This window comes from Brachyistius frenatus, unplaced genomic scaffold, assembly GCF_029030835.1.
Source record: "Brachyistius frenatus isolate BFR_SWC_R1_liver_20210118 unplaced genomic scaffold, ASM2903083v1 Contig_47, whole genome shotgun sequence".
Taxonomy (NCBI): Eukaryota; Metazoa; Chordata; class Actinopteri; family Embiotocidae; genus Brachyistius; species Brachyistius frenatus.
In genome coordinates, this window is record NW_027210646.1 from 1930461 (window position 1) to 1948189 (window position 17729).

The 17729-nt window shown below is 42.1% G+C and overlaps 2 protein-coding genes across 3 annotated transcripts; one reads left to right on the plus strand and one right to left on the minus strand.

Annotated features, from left to right (window-relative positions):
• Window positions 1–1980: 1980 nt before the first annotated feature.
• On the minus strand, window positions 1981–11114 carry armc1 (armadillo repeat containing 1). 2 transcript variants are annotated; one of them, XM_069703636.1, is made up of 7 exons: window positions 11047–11114; window positions 9358–9576; window positions 8535–8626; window positions 6518–6710; window positions 5366–5482; window positions 5009–5083; window positions 1981–4324 (listed from the first exon to the last, which is right to left on the minus strand). In XM_069703636.1, the coding sequence occupies exons 2-7, from the start codon at window positions 9517–9519 to the stop codon at window positions 4133–4135; spliced, it is 831 nt and encodes a 276-aa protein (XP_069559737.1). In that variant the 5' UTR covers window positions 9520–9576; window positions 11047–11114; the 3' UTR covers window positions 1981–4132. The 2 variants fall into 2 exon arrangements, with proteins under 2 accessions (XP_069559737.1, XP_069559736.1); XM_069703635.1 differs by having other exon boundaries at window positions 10794–11080.
• Window positions 11115–11462: 348 nt separating this feature from the next.
• mtfr1 (mitochondrial fission regulator 1) lies at window positions 11463–17657 on the plus strand. The gene is given in 9 exon segments (XM_069703638.1): window positions 11463–11486; window positions 11488–11530; window positions 13274–13380; window positions 13827–13925; window positions 14657–14784; window positions 14888–15123; window positions 15286–15538; window positions 15781–15961; window positions 16232–17657. Coding segments are annotated over 9 exon segments (1119 nt in total). The 3' UTR covers window positions 16280–17657.
• The last annotated feature ends 72 nt before the right edge of the window (window positions 17658–17729 follow it).

Consider the following 17729-nt stretch of genomic DNA (forward strand, 5'->3'; position numbering starts at 1 on the left):
GTCCCGTTAGCTCTGCAGATATTAGACCGAGGTGAATAAAGCAGGTTAATGGTTGCAGTCAGTTGATGGTTATGATCAAACCTACCAGATGGACATGCAGTTTCAGCACAGCCTCTCCACAATCTTCTTCGGTCATCTAATTACAAACAAGTGTTTTCATCAGATGATATGAGATTATGGTGTGGGCCACACACTTGTCTTTGTTAGGCTTACTGTCTCTCTCTAGTGGTGATGTGGGAGAAATATGAGCTCGAGGACCGACAGGCCTTTTTATAATAAAAATCGGACACATCATTTGGTCGCTGTGAACGCTCGATGTCTGTCCTCTAAGGGACAAAATAATTTTTCTGATATAATCTGTCTCCTGTGCGAAGTGGTCGATTTAAAGGTACAAGGTGCACAATGCCACACAGCTGTCTTATTGTCCTACATGAGACAAATGTGAGGCTCAACGCTCAAAAACATCAATTCAATCTATAACTCCAGTGCTCTTATAGTGCTCTACTGGCTGTAAGTAGAGTGTAAGTGTGGTTTTATTTGGTGCCCTCATTATGATGAGTCGAAACTGGTAGACTAACCTGGTGAAGGTGGGGGTGGGGCAGGGGGACAGGGCAGTACAGGGTGGGGTGCAGCAAGCCAGGGGATGAATAAGGCCCAAATGATTTCTTGGGAGTCGTGGACACCCTCTTCATGCGGTTTGAACTCCTCCCTTCAGGCCACTGCTCCAGATAAAGACAGATCTTTAGACTTTTATTCCCGTAGCCATTGAAACACTGAATCTGTACCGCAAATTGTCACGCTTTCGCTTTACCTTACGAAAAAGTGCCCTTTTATTTATCCGTTTGGTTTTGGTCTTCAATGTATCGCTCACTAGTTATGGTTAGAAGGTTAATGATGATTTCTATTTTTGGCATGGTATGCTGCTTTTTATTTTTTATTGGGAGATTTATATCTTTTAATCAATGCTGCCGATTTTTTTTTTGGGTGTGTGTCCTCTACTATTAACTGTTGTCATCAGTGTGTTATAAACTAAACACCAGATGTCTTCCAGGATTGGTAATAATGCTGAAAGTTCCAATAAAAACTGAGTAAAATCTACCTGCTGATGAACATTATGTGATATTATAAGTACATGGATCAAAATGTCAACGACTTATTGTAAATTGACTTCAAGATGTGGATGTTTTTTGTTAAAAAAAAACAACAAAAAAAAACATGGGGGCTGTTATCCTGCTGAAAAAATATCAAATGAACTGTTTTATGTCCATCTGGGCACCGAACATAACACGGCAACAAAAGTCAGTAAAGCCCCACAAAACTAAAGTAATTAACAGGCCGCACCAGTAGTGGACTACATCCTTACTTCTGCCGTCTTTGATGTGTATTTCTTGTATTTTCAAGGGATTTCCATGTATAAACAAAGGTTTAATATAAAAGCGGCCTCAGGAAATTTAATGGTCTCATGAACATGAACGTCAACATTAAACATTTCCACTCACCGTCCATCCAGATGATACAGCAGATAAGTGAAGGCTTTCTCTACAGCTTGGCACAGCATTTCATTGGAGGCTCAGCCGCCACAGCAGCAGCAGCAGCAGCAGCATCGGTGGCTCCAGGGCCTCCAGCTGGGGCTGGCTGCTGCCTCTGCCTGCCTACCAGCACCGAGGTTGGGGGACGTGGTGGGCCGGCCACAGGATTGCCCTGGGGCACCTCACTTATGCACCAGTAAAGAAAACTGAATTTCGCCTCTCTTTCACTCTCTCCTCCTCTGCTGGGAATGTTTGCGGCCCTCAGCAATCTGATTTGTCAAAGTGAGTTTCTGGAGCACTGGTGTGAGCACTGCACGCGCCATGGAGATAAAAAAAATTTTTTTTTTTTTTTAAAAATCAGAGAATCATGAGAGTACGAGACTGGGAAATGAAAGGTCATCACGAGAAACTGGTCACAAAAATCTGCTGTGGATAAAAAGCACAAGAGCAATTTTGATTTCTAAGTTTATCATTATTTGCATTAACAGAGTATGGGAATCTACAGTTTTAAGATCAGCATACATTACAGTATATTACATCTGCTGAGAGTTGGAGTCTGTACACATGATGTTACATTGTTGAGGACATTGCAGTTCTTTGTGGTAAATCGAACAGTAAAGGGAATTTACACTTTGATCGACATGAAACAACAATTGTGAACAATGTTCAAGTATTTGTTTGCAGTATGAGACATTGGACATTAAAATGAAACTACACGATGCGACGTAGAGATTAACTCTGTGCAAAAAGGACGAATCAAGAAAAAATCTTAATACTGCTGAAATTTCTTGCGTTCAACTAGACATTTTGTTCAAAAACACAATTTTATAGGCTTTTGTTGAACTGTGATCTCTACTTTAAATGCAAAAATAATTATTGCTTTTCCAGAGGAGAGTTACAAGGAGTTCAGGTCTTTCTGTGACGTTCCTCTGTTTGACTTCAACCAAGTGCGACGTCTCCACACAATCAAAAGAATAAAAGTCCCCAAGGTCAGCGACATGTGTAATAATTGTTAATGACACTTGCACACGTTACAATAATTAAACCTGCAGCGAGTCAAAAGGTTGTACGGGCGAAGGAAACAAGAAAATCCTCACCAAGAGTGTTAGCGTGAGCTGCTACAACCTCTTAGCCTAATTTGAAACATAAAATGCAAACTAGTATTTCTAAAAAATAAAAAGAAGAAAAAAAAAATCCTTCACATGTAAGGTCTGAAAGTTTAGGGAATCAGGCACCATTTACAAAATAATTTACATAACTACACCCTTGTTACTGCTCATACAACAGCATTAGCGAGTCCTCTGTACATGTGTGTGGGAGCGTGTACCAACATGAGCTTTGCTTTAAGGACACTGCTGGCTAAACTAAAAGTTGAACTGAACAAGTGCGGCTACACTGTCGTAAAAATGTCAGTGGAATTCCAGGTAACACTGGGAAGTAGTCGACAAGCAGGCAGCTAGCGGGTTAGTCTTCACCATGCTGACCTAATGTTTCCCTAAAACTACAGAAGACCCATAATGCTGATGTGAGACAGGGGGCTGAAAGCAGAGGTAGCCTAAATTCTGTGCAATTAACACGTGGCGCTGTCAGTCGATTCAAAACCACGACAGTGTTCACGTTTGATTATTTTCTGCATTATTAAATCAACAGCAGAGTCCGTGTACTTGACTGAGACAACTGAACACAATGAGGGTTTGGGTATTAATCCGCCAGCTGGACAATTAGTTGTTCTTTCAGCACCCAATGTGGTCTGATGCATGTAAAGACAGTGGCTGAATGAGCTGCGGCCTCTTGCTGGTATCTATTTTACTCTTTTTTTAATGAAGTGACGTCCCTTAGTGAGCTAAAAGCCCGCTGCTGCTAGGAAAGCGCCATTATTAAACATGCTCGGAGCTCTCGCATCATTTGAACCAATGACAAATAAATAATAATTACAGTGAAATGTCAAAAAGGCACACACAATAATCACGAATCTCGGGCAAAATTGGCACAAAAGTGTAATAGCGTGCTAAAAAAAAATTATAAGGGATAAAAAAAGAAAAAAAAAGAAAAGCGAAATAATTTGGAAAATTAAAGGAGGAAAAATATGAAAATTATGTATCGTAAAAAGAGAACGATTGGGAATAGACGCCTGGGGGGAAAAAAGAACGTGAAATCATGCACCAAACAAACAGGATCTCCCAATTTTCAACATTCTCAAAACCAGCATCAGAACTATTTAATCTGCCTCCCACAGCTCAGTCAACGCAGCGATACACATTCCCAGAAAGCTATTTGGTTTTGTTTGATTTGAAGTCCTCTGGCTATGTCTTTTGAGATGCATATGCAGCTAGTATACCGTATAGTTGTGCACATACAGCCGTAGTGGGATTTGTAGCTCAATATATACACAACTTAAAAGTTATTGCAGGCTCCACTTGGCAGTCCGGCACTTGTTGCACACATGTGGCCGGGCTCCGTGTGCTCTGGGGAGGGGAGTCTAGACTAGTATGGGGGGGCCGTGAGGCAGGGTTTAGTCCAGGACTACGCCGAGAAAGGCTAAAGGCTGCAGCTGGACGGTACCTTTGAAAAACGGGGAGCAGAGAGAGAAACGCAGGAGGTTGTCACCAGTAGAAGGAGCGTGTCAGGAAGTTGGCGGCTGTGCTGAGCCAGCCCATGCCGTCTGTGATAGATCCTACACGCGTGACGGCCTTGTCCTGCTCCTGGGACGGACTCTCGTCCTCAGGCAGGTAGTCTGGGACGTCTGTGTTCTCCTCAACCAGCACCGCTGAGCCCTCCTGGAATGGCACAATCAGCTGCACAAAGGCAAGAGGGGGGTGGGGGGGGACGCCAAAACAATAAACGGTGTTGTTTTCATCATGAATACATATAATCTGTAAAACACATAAATAAATGAATAAAATGATAAAAACATTCGTTTTCTGTGGGCAATACTTTTATTTGACAACAGAGGCAAATTATATTAATTCTAACTTAAAGTTAAAATGCAAAGACATGAGGCAGGTCTGACCCCTGCTGGCCACATGATGCATCGCCACTAATGCAACCTTTGTCTCTCTCAATTATTTAGACAACATGCACTTATACTCTCTTTGGGATGATTCTTTATTCTTTGTGGAGTGGAACTTCAAATGTTGTTAAATTTAGGACTCATAAATACAGGCCAATTGTTGAATTTGCTGCAAATGGGTGATGCTGTAAAAGGGGCAACTAGGACTGGTCATGTCTTTGGCAAAAAGCAACTAGCCTACAGGCTGAGGCAGAGATGTGACTAGCTAATCATGTCAGTGTGAATAAGTCTCACCCAGAGGCAGGGGGGAATACACTCTCTCTACAGAGATACACACAACATACAGCAAGCACACTGACCTATTAACTGACCTCTTCAAGGGGAAATGATATTTATGCACAGCAGTTGAAGGTAAACAACAAAAGTAATGTTTCTGTCGGATACGTCACAGTGTCCCAGCTGTCCTTACCTCTCCTCCATTCTCCGTCCTCACCACCTGCTGAGCCTTCATCACTTTTGTGGAGTTGATTGCTGTTCCCAACGCCTGTTAGAAAAACATGAATTCATTTTCAAATATACAAGTATAGTTAATGCTCAATACACACTGCTGTGAATAACTGTTTTGGAGTTTCTTTCAGGCAAAACAGTATTTTTCTGATTAAACAAACTATATTTAAATAACAAAGGAAAAGCAGATTTTCTCAATTTTAAATCATCAAAAACACAATTTCTTTTACGATCAATCAAGACACGGAATGATCAAATTCTGTTCGTCTCAGACTGAAAATGGCCGCGGGTGGCTTTCCGTGTGCGGACAGATACTTACCTCAGCTGTAAGGTCAGAACGGATCCTGACAACACATCTCTTGACGGCCATCTGGAAGGTGAAACTGATGACTCCCCGGATCTTTAGCAAGGCTTCCTCACACAGGCTCCTTCGAGTCTGACAACAGAAAGGAACTGGATGAAAGTTATGAACAGAAGTTATGAACAGCAAGGTTGCCCATGAGTTTAGAAATGATTACTGCTTAAACTTGCAGTGCGGGACTTTTGTCTCCCCATTCTGCAAGTCAGGAGTAATCAGAAAAGCCATGTCGACGCGAGCTACGTCCGGCCGACTCCGTCACTACTGTGGTAGCCGTGACTCGTTTCAATGTAAGAGTCGAAACCTTTTGTACCAATAATATTTGGAAACTCTAGAAGGCACATGAATAAATATATTTTTATGCCCATTCAAGTTAGCATCGGGCCAAACCAGAAATGAGCCAGCTCGGCCGTCGGAAGTTTCTGGTGCGCATAATCTGGACATACAGCATGCCCAGTATGCATTTATCAGAGCAGAGCAGGAATGGCTCATTAGACACCAGAGAGATTGGCAGTGATAAGTTCAATCAGCGTTGTGTGAACTCGTTTGGTGACAGATTGAACATAACGGATGTTTTTTTTTTTTTATACGTAAAAATCTCCCACTATAACTTTAAAGGTACATTACGCAGCATAAATTTAAAAATGTGGATTATGTCGAGTCGGCTGCCGTTGAATTCCTTGAAATTTGAACATAAAAACATATGATAACATTTCACTGCAGCATACAACATGTTTTGGAGAAACGAGTGTTTACATATCTGTGGTTTCTCGGCTGCCACAGTGTTGTGTGTTTGTGCTACGGTGAGAGGGATGCAGCCCACCAGAGGCCGTCTCTCTGCTGTAATGTAATCTGGCTAGGTGCAAGCTGCCTGCAGAGCAGCATTCAGGTTCAATCTCAACGTCCTGCTGTTCAATGGCTGACATTTACAACCCGACCCCTCTACCCTCCTGTCATGTGCCAGTTAAGACACCCCGTGAATATGACAGCAGCAAACATGCCGAACGGAAAAGAGATTTTTGCGCATCGCCGGACGTTCGGTGTGTGTCTGGGTATGACAGATGTGTGCCAATATGGCGCGCTAAGTGCCGAGTGCACTTGGTGGACACTTACGGAGTCATCCAGGCCGTCAATGTGCAGCACTACAGTTTTGGCCCTCTTGTTGTTGGAGCCGAGGAAGAACTGGGCTTTACGCCGGCAGGAGGCAGCGGCTGCCTCGGCCTTTTCAGCCTCCTCTTTACCGGCCGACTGCAGAATCTCGTAGATCTCAGAGGCCAGCAGTTTGGTCTCCCCCGGCGACGTGCTCCTTCGGGTGAGAGAAAGTGAAAGTAAATGACCGATAAGGGGACAGTCGTGAAAAAGAGTGGCATCTTACATTACACAGCGTGATTTGTCAAATAAAGACACAAGTGGTCAGTGGCACTCAACAGAAAAGAGTTGAACTCATCTGTTATGCTGACATATTGCATTTGTAAGTACATCTGTAACAACACTAAAGGTGAGACTCAGATGAATGTGGGTAAGACTGATGTCAAGACCAGGTCACTTTAATCTGTGTACTTGTAAATGGCGCTATTATTTTTGCTATGATGTTTCTGTTGAAAGACATAATTAATATACCAAAGCAAAGGTAGACAGAACATGAAGCCTGTGTGCCTCTGTGAGAGACGAGGTGTGAACTGCACATGAAACTGAAGTTAATTCATTAAGCTTCCATTTTGAAAGCTGGGATGGATGCGGCCTGAATAAGACCGGCTACATCCTTCCTCGTTGGATGCTGGAGATCTAGAAGTTGAACTGACAGACTGAACAGACACCTGCATTGACAGGAAGCATCAATCAATTCATAAATACTGTTAATCTCTGCATCTATTCCAAAATTATTTGCGCAACGGTGCTGTCCACAACACAACATTAAAACTCAAGTTAATTAAGCCTATTCTGCACTTCTGTCAGGTTTTTACTGCCCCTTTGGCGCAAAAAAAAAAGCCATAGCAGAGCATAATATTTTAGAGGGCAGCAGCTTTTTTTGACTAAGCCATGTGAGGTCCATTGTAGTGCCAGAATTGATATTTTATGAGGGATCCTGGGTATCTCCTGCAGGCTATACTGCTTTATGTGTCACCAAGTCATCACTCCTTCTATAGCAACCACATACGACAGTGGCTGCCTGGCATAGCTGCCCTGTGGGAGCCCGGTGGTGGTCCCCTGCACTGTACAACACATTCCTGCCGCAGCTCTATTGACGCCTGTCAGCAAACCAAACACTCTCCTCAGTTGATTTATTTCATTATCTCTTTGTCAATTGAAAACGAGGCAACGTGCTCTCAAACTTCTGATCTTAATGAGGTGCCGAAATTAAAATGATATTCACACCTGTTCCGTGCAACTATGCTCGACATTCCCCCTCAGCCATGTGTTCCCACTCTGTCCAGAACGACCTCTACTCAAAGTCAGATCGACTGGACTGTGAGCAGCAAAAGTTATCTGCTTTTCCTGCGGGGCAACTCTTGATGCCAACACTGACTAGCTGAAGTGACTGGTTTACTTCAAGAGCCTGGCTGCAGGGTAGAGAGTCCAGCAACAGATCCTCAGGGGAAACCTATCTATCTGGAGTGCAACGCCTCCTCACACCAGACCTCCGTACCGCATTACATAGGTAACCAAAATGTGTGCACTATTTTTATTATTACTTGCAATGGTTCTAAAACACACTATAAAGGACAAGCTAGAAATATATATGTATAAAATACATAATGTGTGCAAAATACCCAGTGAACTGCACATCAGATAAAATAGTAGATAAAGGCCTACATCAGTTTAAAAGATGTAAGTGGACTCATCAACAATTTTTAGAGATGACATGATACATTAAAATCTATGGCATGCATAAACAGCATTTTAAGTCTTTGACACGCCGCTCTAATTCAACTTTAATCACAATCATCCTGACGTGGCAAATAAAAGGACATCGTCCTGCCTGGAAATTCTGCAGACTGGCAAACATTGTCCATGCAAAACAAAAGAAATCCTAGGTTAAGGTTTTATGTAAAGAAAATGCATTGTGAGCATGTGAGCGTGTGTGTGTGTGTGTGTGTGTGTGTGTGACGTGGTGGTAACAGGGACTTGCTTCTGCATGACATTCTGCAAACTCAGCATCATGCCCAGTTCGCCCTTCATCTTCTCCCTGTTGGCTCGACATTCTGCCAGGTAGCGCACGGCCTGCAAGGACGAGGGCAACTGTTATCTATCCAGCGCTAAAAGCTGACAGACGCTTCGGGATATCAAAACAGAAGTGCCTTTAAAATGGGCACGCATGTGCAACGGTGAAATATTACATAACCGATATGAATATATATATATATATATATATATATAATATATATATAAATACACATCCACTGACTTCATGTTTACACTTCAAGGAGCAGCTATTACATAAAGCCATTTCGATGTGTACTCACAACACAAGTCATAGACACGGTGGTTGTGGAAGAAGAGGGGAGAGGAAGCTATATCAAAACCCTATATTGTGTTTACACCACAGCGTACGATGTTTTTGAACATGTAGTCGTTTTAAAGCCCCCACAAGTGAGCCTGGGACGCAGTGGTGGAAGAAAAGGCCTTTAAGCCGTCACTGAAACCTCTGACACATCTAGACAGCAGGGGGGGACAAATTACATAAGCTGTAAAAAAACCAAACAACAGAGCTAGTGTGAAAGAAAGCTGATTATATTCAAGACAGGTTTAATCTAATGAGCTGCTGTCGATATTTTAACTGGAAAAAGATTACACAATTATTGTCTCTCTTTATGAGCTGGTACTAAATAATCGCCACCGTGTCTTCAAACCATTTAGTTTTCCCTTCATGCACCGGGTACTGTCTTCATAATGTGAAAAAGTCTTTGATACGAACACGTAAAGAAAACGTAAATAAACAAATGTTGCTTTACCAACAGCGCCGAGTAGACGACCTGCGGGTTGGGGTGGTCGAAGAAAAGGATGAGACCTGGCAGACAGCCCTGGTCTTCAACTATGGCTCTTCGGTTCAAAGGGTCAGCGGCAAGATCTCGCAGCTGGTTCACCACAGTCAGTGCATCCAGCTCCGCACTCATGGTGCCTCTTGTCTTGACGCCACACACATCAACGCCTCTTGATGCCTATTCAGTCCACTGCAAACACACAGATCAGATAAATCAGGGAGCTTAACATTTAAAAGTTAGGCATGCGGAGAGTTAATTCTTTACTCGTCTGGTTTTATGGGGTTGGCATCCAGCTTATTGGTGCATTACTGTCACCTTCTGCTCACCAGTGTGAATCAGACATTACGCTTACAATCTAAAAAAGAAGAAAAAAAAATACACACTACTCTCGTCTGTCAGCCACCCTACCCCCTATTCCTGATGATCCATCATATCCTTAGAAAACACTGTATCTGTTAAAAGCTAAGCGTGCCCCGATCTGTGTTCTCTCTGCACCCCTGATTCCCTCAGATTGTCCCTCATCGTCTCTCTCCGTGTCTCATACCTGCTACAACTCCTCTTCCTCCACATCACCCTGCCCGGTGTTTCCTCGCCAGTGTCGATGGTTTGTTCTGGTGCCTTAACTTAATTTTGGTTAAACAGTTTCTTCTGCTCCGTGTCCACTAAATAAATACCCATGTAACTTTGACATTCATTTTGAATGTGAAATGTTTGTCTCCATCTCTCCTCTCCGTCCCACCTTTAAAGCCACATTTAGTTATTGTTGCGTTATCATATCATGAACTCAATTTCTTCCTTTCAGTGTCCAAACTGACAACTTAACATTGGTTTACTTGCCTGACCGCTAGAAGATATTAAATTTGTGATAACATAAAGTAAAAACAAGTAACAATTGTAACATTAGAAAACCTGGAAACGGTGATTTTACTTTTTACCTTCATAAATGATATACACATTAGTTGATTACCAATCTCATCAACTGTTACACCAAACTACTAAAAAAAAAAAAAAGGGTTTGTGTTTACAAAAAGTTCTCATTTGACTTTTTTTTTTTAAACTTATTTAGAGAATAATAATTTTAAGTCTATTCCAGTATGTTATTGCCTTGGACCACGTTAACTGGCTCGTTGGGAGTTTCTGGGATTCATAGAAGCAACAAGCTGTGAAATCAACTGCCTTGTCTGATGACATTTGTGAACTTAAGTTTTATTGTTAAGACATTTTGATAAAGACTTCAGCTAACACGTGAAAGAGCACCTAGCTCCCCATGCTATGACAGACACATTTAAAAAATAATAATAATAATGCGGTTTAAAAAAAAAAAAAAACATACTTTACTGCTAAAACAATCCATTTAATGTTCGTATGAGGAAAATAAAGACACTTCCTGCGACCCCCAACCTCACCTCAGATCAGATCACGCCCTGCGGTGCACAGACCACTCAGCAGCTAAAGCTAGACTAGCCAGCGTTGCTTGGCCATTGTAGCATACCTTCGTGTCAGGTTTCATTAAGAAAAAAAATAAAATTATAATTTCACGAGACAACTCCGGCCGGCTTCAAAGTTACAGCGACCCACGAGAAACCGGCGCAACAACCAAGCAGCTTTATATGTTCCGATACAACCTTTGAAACTAGTGGGACGAAACAATGTCGCTACCTCGAGGCCTGCGCCGCTTTCTTCTCCCCTGTGCTGTTTGGGTTTTGTGGCACACTGACGGGTGCGGTTGTTTTGGTACCGGTTACATCCCGGTTTTCCATAAGGATCCCCGGCAGTTTAACGGCGACATGTCCCCTCCGGGAAATGTAGGAAATTATAACGAACGTCCCCTAGGCTTCCTGGAATATGGTTGGGCGTCATACTTTGATTGACGGTTGTAACGGCAAATCATATCACAGTTTTGTTTTTTTTGTTTTTTTAGCTCAACGTTGATTGGCGACTTTGCTCGTCCGTCAATGTCATTAGCCAATAGCGGTGTTTCAAATTCCCTCCTTAGCCTTTATAATCCCTACAACCCAATTGGTTCAAAACCCGTTCCATGTAACGTCCCACGCTTAAGTCGCCGCCTACCTTAGATGTCCGTCGGGTTGACAAGGTGGAAAAAAAAAAAAACTTGGAAAAGTCGTCAGCCAGCGCCAGTCCGGTAAGTCGGTTTCAAAGTCACGTACAGCCCGTCGAATATAACACGAATATAACTCCAACACACACGTATTGTCATTTGGCTCTCCTCCATTATGGATTTACAAGAACTGTCCTAACAATTTTCTCCGCGGTAACTTGGATCGTTGTTAGCATCAAGTTAGCCTCTCCGCTAACCTAAACTGAATATTCAACCGGTTTAGTTTATTTTATTTTATGGGACCACGTTGGGATGTCTAATTATCAACAATAACATCTAACGTAATATCAACAATCAACAACAAACGTCGGTGACTTCACGTCAGCTGGAGACCTGCTGCTCACATCGGTGGAAACTTAAGTCCGTTTACCCAAAATTAATGACGTAATTATACTTGAATATTTAAATTATATGTTAATTTCTATAATAATTTAGTATTTCGCAGCTTCATCTACCTTTTGAGATGACGATTTGACATTAAAGGATGATAAAACAAGCTTTAAGATCAATTTAAAAAAAAAAATTGAACACATTTGTCTTTATGTGTTTATGTGTTTACATTTATTTAATCGGTGGTTCCCAAACTATTTGTCTAATGATAAAAGCAGTGTGTCGTCAGGATACGGGCTGGGCAAAATGGACAAATCCAATTTCACAAGATTTTTGACCAAATGCACAATATTGCAACGATATCATGGTTATTGGTGATTTCACCAAATATTTCCAACCATGAGATTTTTTTTTTTTTGGATTTAATAATCATCAGTGCTGTGGATATAATGAGAGTGGGAATAATCAAGTCAAAAGAACATGTCTGGTAAATTTAAGGAAATTACAACAAATCCTGCAATACAGCCTTTAAAACCAGGAAAAGGCGACACGAATACTAATATAGTATTTTTGTTTTTCCGCTCAAAACTTACTTGAATAATAAAATGTTTACATGATCCAATATCTCGGCAAAAATCAAAGATTACAGAAAAAGTCCCCCCCCCCCAAAAAAAAAACTGACAACAGATTTGTGGATCAGAACCAAGTTTTCTCTCCCGGTTATCGTCAGATTTATCTGCGGTCCCTGGATGTAAAACTACAAGTGGTTCAAACCGGCTCCACCTGCAGCAGCCACGACAGTAACATGCTTCATGCACACCGATGCTTCAGTATTAATTATGTAATGATGTCATGTATTATAATAATAATAATAATAATAATATATCAGTCTGAAGGACAAACCACTACTTTTACCTTAATACTTGCTAATACTACTGTATGATGTTTCATGTAGGACTTGTAACGGGAGTATTTCTGCATTGCTCTCCTGGATCTGAATACTTCTTCCACAGCTGAACGACAGATCGGTTGCTGTAAATACTGAATTCATCTCGGTGAGAAATTGCAGTGGAACAAAACCAAGTCACAAAATTGCGAAACGTACAACACGATGGTTTCTATTAACGATAACGATGTTGAGCTAACTTGGTGATCTCGGGCTGTGCAGGTTTTGTTTTTTTGTTTTTTTTTCATTTTTAAGTAACCTTACATGGATCTACTTTGCTGCTATTTAGGCTTCAACGTTCTTCATAAGAAAATGTTTTCGTTGCTGCTGCTGCTTTGACGTTTGGGGGGGAAAAATAGATCTGGTGTAGACTCGTTTCTAGCTTGATCAAACATCGACATCAGTGATACACGAGTGTGTTGTAGACTCGAAAGGTCCTCGAGCGTCATTGTCGGAAGGCGTGTCTCATTCATGTTTTGCGCGTCTTCCAGATAACCAGTTGGGTGATGATGTTGATGTTCGGCCGTGTGTCCACCTGCTCTTGGGAAACACTTCAGCAGAAATGAGCGGAGAGAATGCACGGATGGAAATGGACCTGGTACGTGACGTCTTCTAGCGCCTGCTGCTGTATCCATATATTTCAAAATGTGGTTTTGTACTCCCACACCAACTATGAAACGCCGCTGTGTTGTCTCTTTGTCCGTCTCTCGTGTGAAGGCTCTTTGTTACGTTCTCGCGGTTACGAGAGCTGCAAAGTGCCGGCCGCGGATTATTGAAATTTACTAGTTTCTACTTAGATTGACTGTAATTGATGTCATTTGTTTCGTTTTATGTTGATTTATTATTTAATTTTTATTTTTAAATGTGGTAAATCTTTTTGTTTTATGTGATTTATTATTTTATTTTTAAATGTGGTAAATCTTTTTGTTTTATGTGATTTATTTAATTTTTTTTATTTTTAAATGTGGTAAATCTTTTTGTTTCATGTGATTTATTATTTAATTTTTTTTATTTTTAAATGTGGTAAATCTTTTTGTTTTGCAGGCTTTTGGATCAGCGAAGCCCTACGGGTCCTCTAGAAGTATTGTGCGGAGAATAGGAACGAGTCTTCCCATCAAACCCTCCCCCAGGGTTCACTTTCAGGTTTGAGAAAGCTACCATTATTATCGGTTTTATAGCGTTGTTGTGTCATTCAATGGAAATAAAAAAAATGTGGTGGTTTGGAGTTTATGATGGGGGCATGCTAAAACCTCTGGTGATTTCAAGTTCTTTTAAATTCGTCACGTCGGATTAAGTCCCGTCTCCTTCTCCGTTTTTCCGACTGCTGAACGTCACAGCCAGGTGACGGCGAGTCACAAACCCCCTTCGACGTTTGTTTACCTCCTGCTTTTCTGACTGTTTTCATGTAAACGGAGCGGAAGAAGTCATCACAACGGAGATGTTTCCATATAATCAGAGCCGCGACTGAGTGTTCAGAAGATTTTTAGACTTCAGTGGGAGCATGTAACTTTTAAAAACTGACTTGCTTTTCCTTACTTTTCTGTCCCTTTTCAACGCTGTGCTTTCTCTTCTCTTCTCTTCTCCCGTCTCCAGCTGTCCTCCCTCGCTATGAGGAATGCAGCGTGTCTTCTTTAGGTCAGTTTGTTCAACGACGTCAAGCTGATTGAAGACTTTCTGAGCTACCTGAACCTTTTCATGAAGAACATGCAGATCCCCTCCACTCCTTCACCCTCTGAACTACTTAATAACTTCCTCTGATTAGATGTTGAAATGTGTGGTGTGTCTCCGTGTCTCTGTCTGTGTGTGTCTCTGTGTCTTCTCTAAATGTTGAACTTGGCTTCTCTCTTCTCTCTCTCTCTCTCTCTCTCTGGCAGCTATATCCGTACACCGAGGACGCCGGTGTCCTCAGTGGGACCAGGAGGCAGAACGGCCTTGTGGCCTCTCTGGCTGATGTCTCCTGGATCAGCGGGGATGAGGAGGAAGACTACTCGGGCAGACCCAGGTGAGCGCAGAGCAACCATCTCTACGAAAGCAGTTGCAGCAGGTTTAAAAAGTTCCTGCGAGACGTGTCCAGACATCCGTCATAAACGGCCTTATTGCAACAGGTCGGGGATCCCACCGGGGCTCGTGTTTCGAGCCCACAGGCCTCCCCCTCGGTTGAAACCCCTCACCCGCCAGAGGTCACTACCCAGCCTGCATCAGGGACCTCCGGACCCACAGGGGTCGACGACGGTGAACGATGAGGCCATTCAGAAGATCGGCGCACTGGAGACTGAACTAGCGAAACTCAGAGCTCAGATAGCACAAATCGTTCTGGCTCAGGAAAAGAGTGCACAGACAGGTACATCCAAACAAAAGATTTCCAAACATAGATTTATCTTTCACGGTATTTACGTGACGGCCTCTTTTTTTTCTTTTTTTTTACTGTAATAATAGAAATCTTCCTGTAGATGGCAGCAGAACTTCACGTCTCTGACAACTACTTTTCTTTGTTTCACACCAGCTGCTACCACAGGGGCACCTCCTCCCCCTCCACCCTGTGGCAACCTGCCTCCCCCACCACCACCACCTCCTCCACCACCACCACCACCACTTCAGAGTCTACAGCGGACATTTTCAGCCATTGACTTGATAAAAGAGCGCAGAGGGAAGAGGTCAGACGGCCCGACAGCGTTGGAATCGAGACCAGCAGAAATCCCCAACATGCTCGACGTCCTGAAGGACATCGGCAAAGTCAAGTTGAGATCGGTGAAAAGGTGCGAGTTACACACACTTGGGAGACATTTGTTCCCCGTCTGCTTGCATTACTTGTGCCGTGCTGCAGTTTGCCATGAAAACCCATTTATTCTTCAGTACATACCAGCGGGGCTGCATTTGCTGTCGTGCGTCTTCTTCAGCGGCTGCTATAAAAGAATACACGTTCGCGTCACACAAAGAAAACTTCCTGCAATGTGAGAATACATATAAACGTCTTCGTCACCTCCCCATGTTTCCGTAGTCGTCCAGCGGACGGTGACGGCAAAGTGAAGTCCCACGAGCCGGTGGACGCTGCAGCGCTCATTGCCGAGGCCCTGAAGCGCAAGTTCGCTCATCGCTATCGACACGACAGTGAGCAAGACGACAGCGAAGAATTCAAACTTCCTGTCGCTCAAGTGAAACCTCGAACCGAAACCCCTCTGGTGAGTAATACCTCTGACTCGCAGCAAGAGAAAAACCTTCATTTTAAGGATTCATCCTTAGTGGACGAATCACAAAAATCACTAGCAGCAAATTCTAAATGTTGTGTTTGTAGACATTTTAATCGGATGAAAATATATATATATTTTTTAAAGATATAATTACAGGGTTTCATTGATTCTTTTATCATCTAATCAAATGTATGTAATTTTTTTTTTTAATTAAATTTTTATATCGTCCACTTCATCCCCGTCTTGTTTGTCTCTTCACAGTTTGGGCAGCACATGTTGAAAGCAACCGGGAAGAAGAGGTTGGTGTGAACAGGTGACCCTTGAGATCCAGATGTTCTGAGGACACTCGGAAAGTGCCTTATCGACCTTTTTTAATGTCGGCTGTTCTCTGTGGAGGGACAAGGGATTTAGAGTTAAGACGGGCTGCCTCGAGTATCGGTCATCTCACAGTGTTGCATCCGTTTTTTGCACTTTTACAACTTGTACATGCTTTCTCTTTTACAAACAGGATGTTTGTTCTTGTTGACGTGTTTGTGTTCAAGAGACAAAATCCATCGCAGTCCTAATTGATTGTGTCAGAGCAACACTACAGAATGATTCACGTTTTTAGTTTTGTTCTTCAATCACTAATTAGGTTTTGGTTAAACTGGTTGCACATGACGGAGTTGATCAGTTTAGCATTTCCTTGTTTTTTAAAAGCTGTGTAAAAATTGTTCTTTCACCACAGGAAGATGGGACACCTTCTGACATGTGGATTATTGAGCTGTATTTATGTACATCTTGTATGCTAATTTATGATCAGGATTTATATATTTATGTTGTGGTTCAAGTAGATATTTTGGATTTTAATTATGTCCTAGATTTCTGTTATTAATCCCAGACGTTCCCCCCCGAAACATTCCAGTGTGAAAATATTTGATCTGCTGAGCCAGCTGCCAGACTCGACACGGCTTAGATGTCTTTTTGCTGGTTCAAATATATGCATTCCCAGTTTTAATTGATCGTTTTTTGTTTTTTTTCTTCTCTATATGGTTTTGGTGCCTTTTGAAAGCCAAAGACATTCCACTGATTCTGCCTTTCGCTGCCAAATTTGACTTTTTTCACATCCATTCCCCTTTTTTAAAAATTTTTTTTTTTTTACTTCCCAATTATACTTGTGCTTGAACATTGAGAAAACAAAGTGATGTGGAGGTTATTGACGGTACCGGTACATGTCCAGTGTGTTGTTGCTTTATCAGCACTCATCTCCGTAAAGAGTTTGCACTTTGCTAGAACTTCCGACTCGTCTCTAAAGAAATACGGTTGTAGTTCGGTCTGTGCCGACGGCATGTTTTAACAAACGTAACGGGTCCTGAGGTACCCACAGTCAGCAGCATCCCAAAGCTTTAATTCATGCCACCGTTTGGAAACGTGACAAGGACTCCTCCCGAGTCGTGTAGAGGTTTGAGGCAGGATTTTGTCCAAAGTGATTGATTGCACGATGTCACCATGTCTGATCACTATTTATTGTAGTTGCTGCTTCAAGTCAACTCCATGACCTTATTTTTTTTTTTTTTTTTAAGGGAAACGTGGACTCCGTGTGTCAGTAGTAACCGATTTCAATTTACAGTTCAAGATGTTGTGTAAGAGTTGTTTATAAAAATCAAGTTAAATTGTCAAAATCTTTCAATAAAAGTTTCTCTCCTGACTCCTGCGCTGGCGTGTTCCTGCAGTGGAAGGATTTAGAGCGACTGTGTGCAGGATTGTGCTCAATAATAAC

What these genes read in the sequence shown, in the direction of transcription:
- armc1 (XM_069703636.1), bottom strand. Translation starts at nt 9,519, where the DNA reads ATGAGTGCGGAGCTGGATGCACTGACTGTGGTGAACCAGCTGCGAGAT. An exon ending in TCGTCTACTCGGCGCTGTTG is followed by an intron (nt 8,627 to 9,357) that starts GTAAAGCAACAT and finishes TCGTCCTTGCAG; the next exon opens with GCCGTGCGCTACCTGGCAGA. An exon ending in TTGCAGAATGTCATGCAGAA is followed by an intron (nt 6,711 to 8,534) that starts GCAAGTCCCTGT and finishes TCTCACCCGAAG; the next exon opens with GAGCACGTCGCCGGGGGAGA.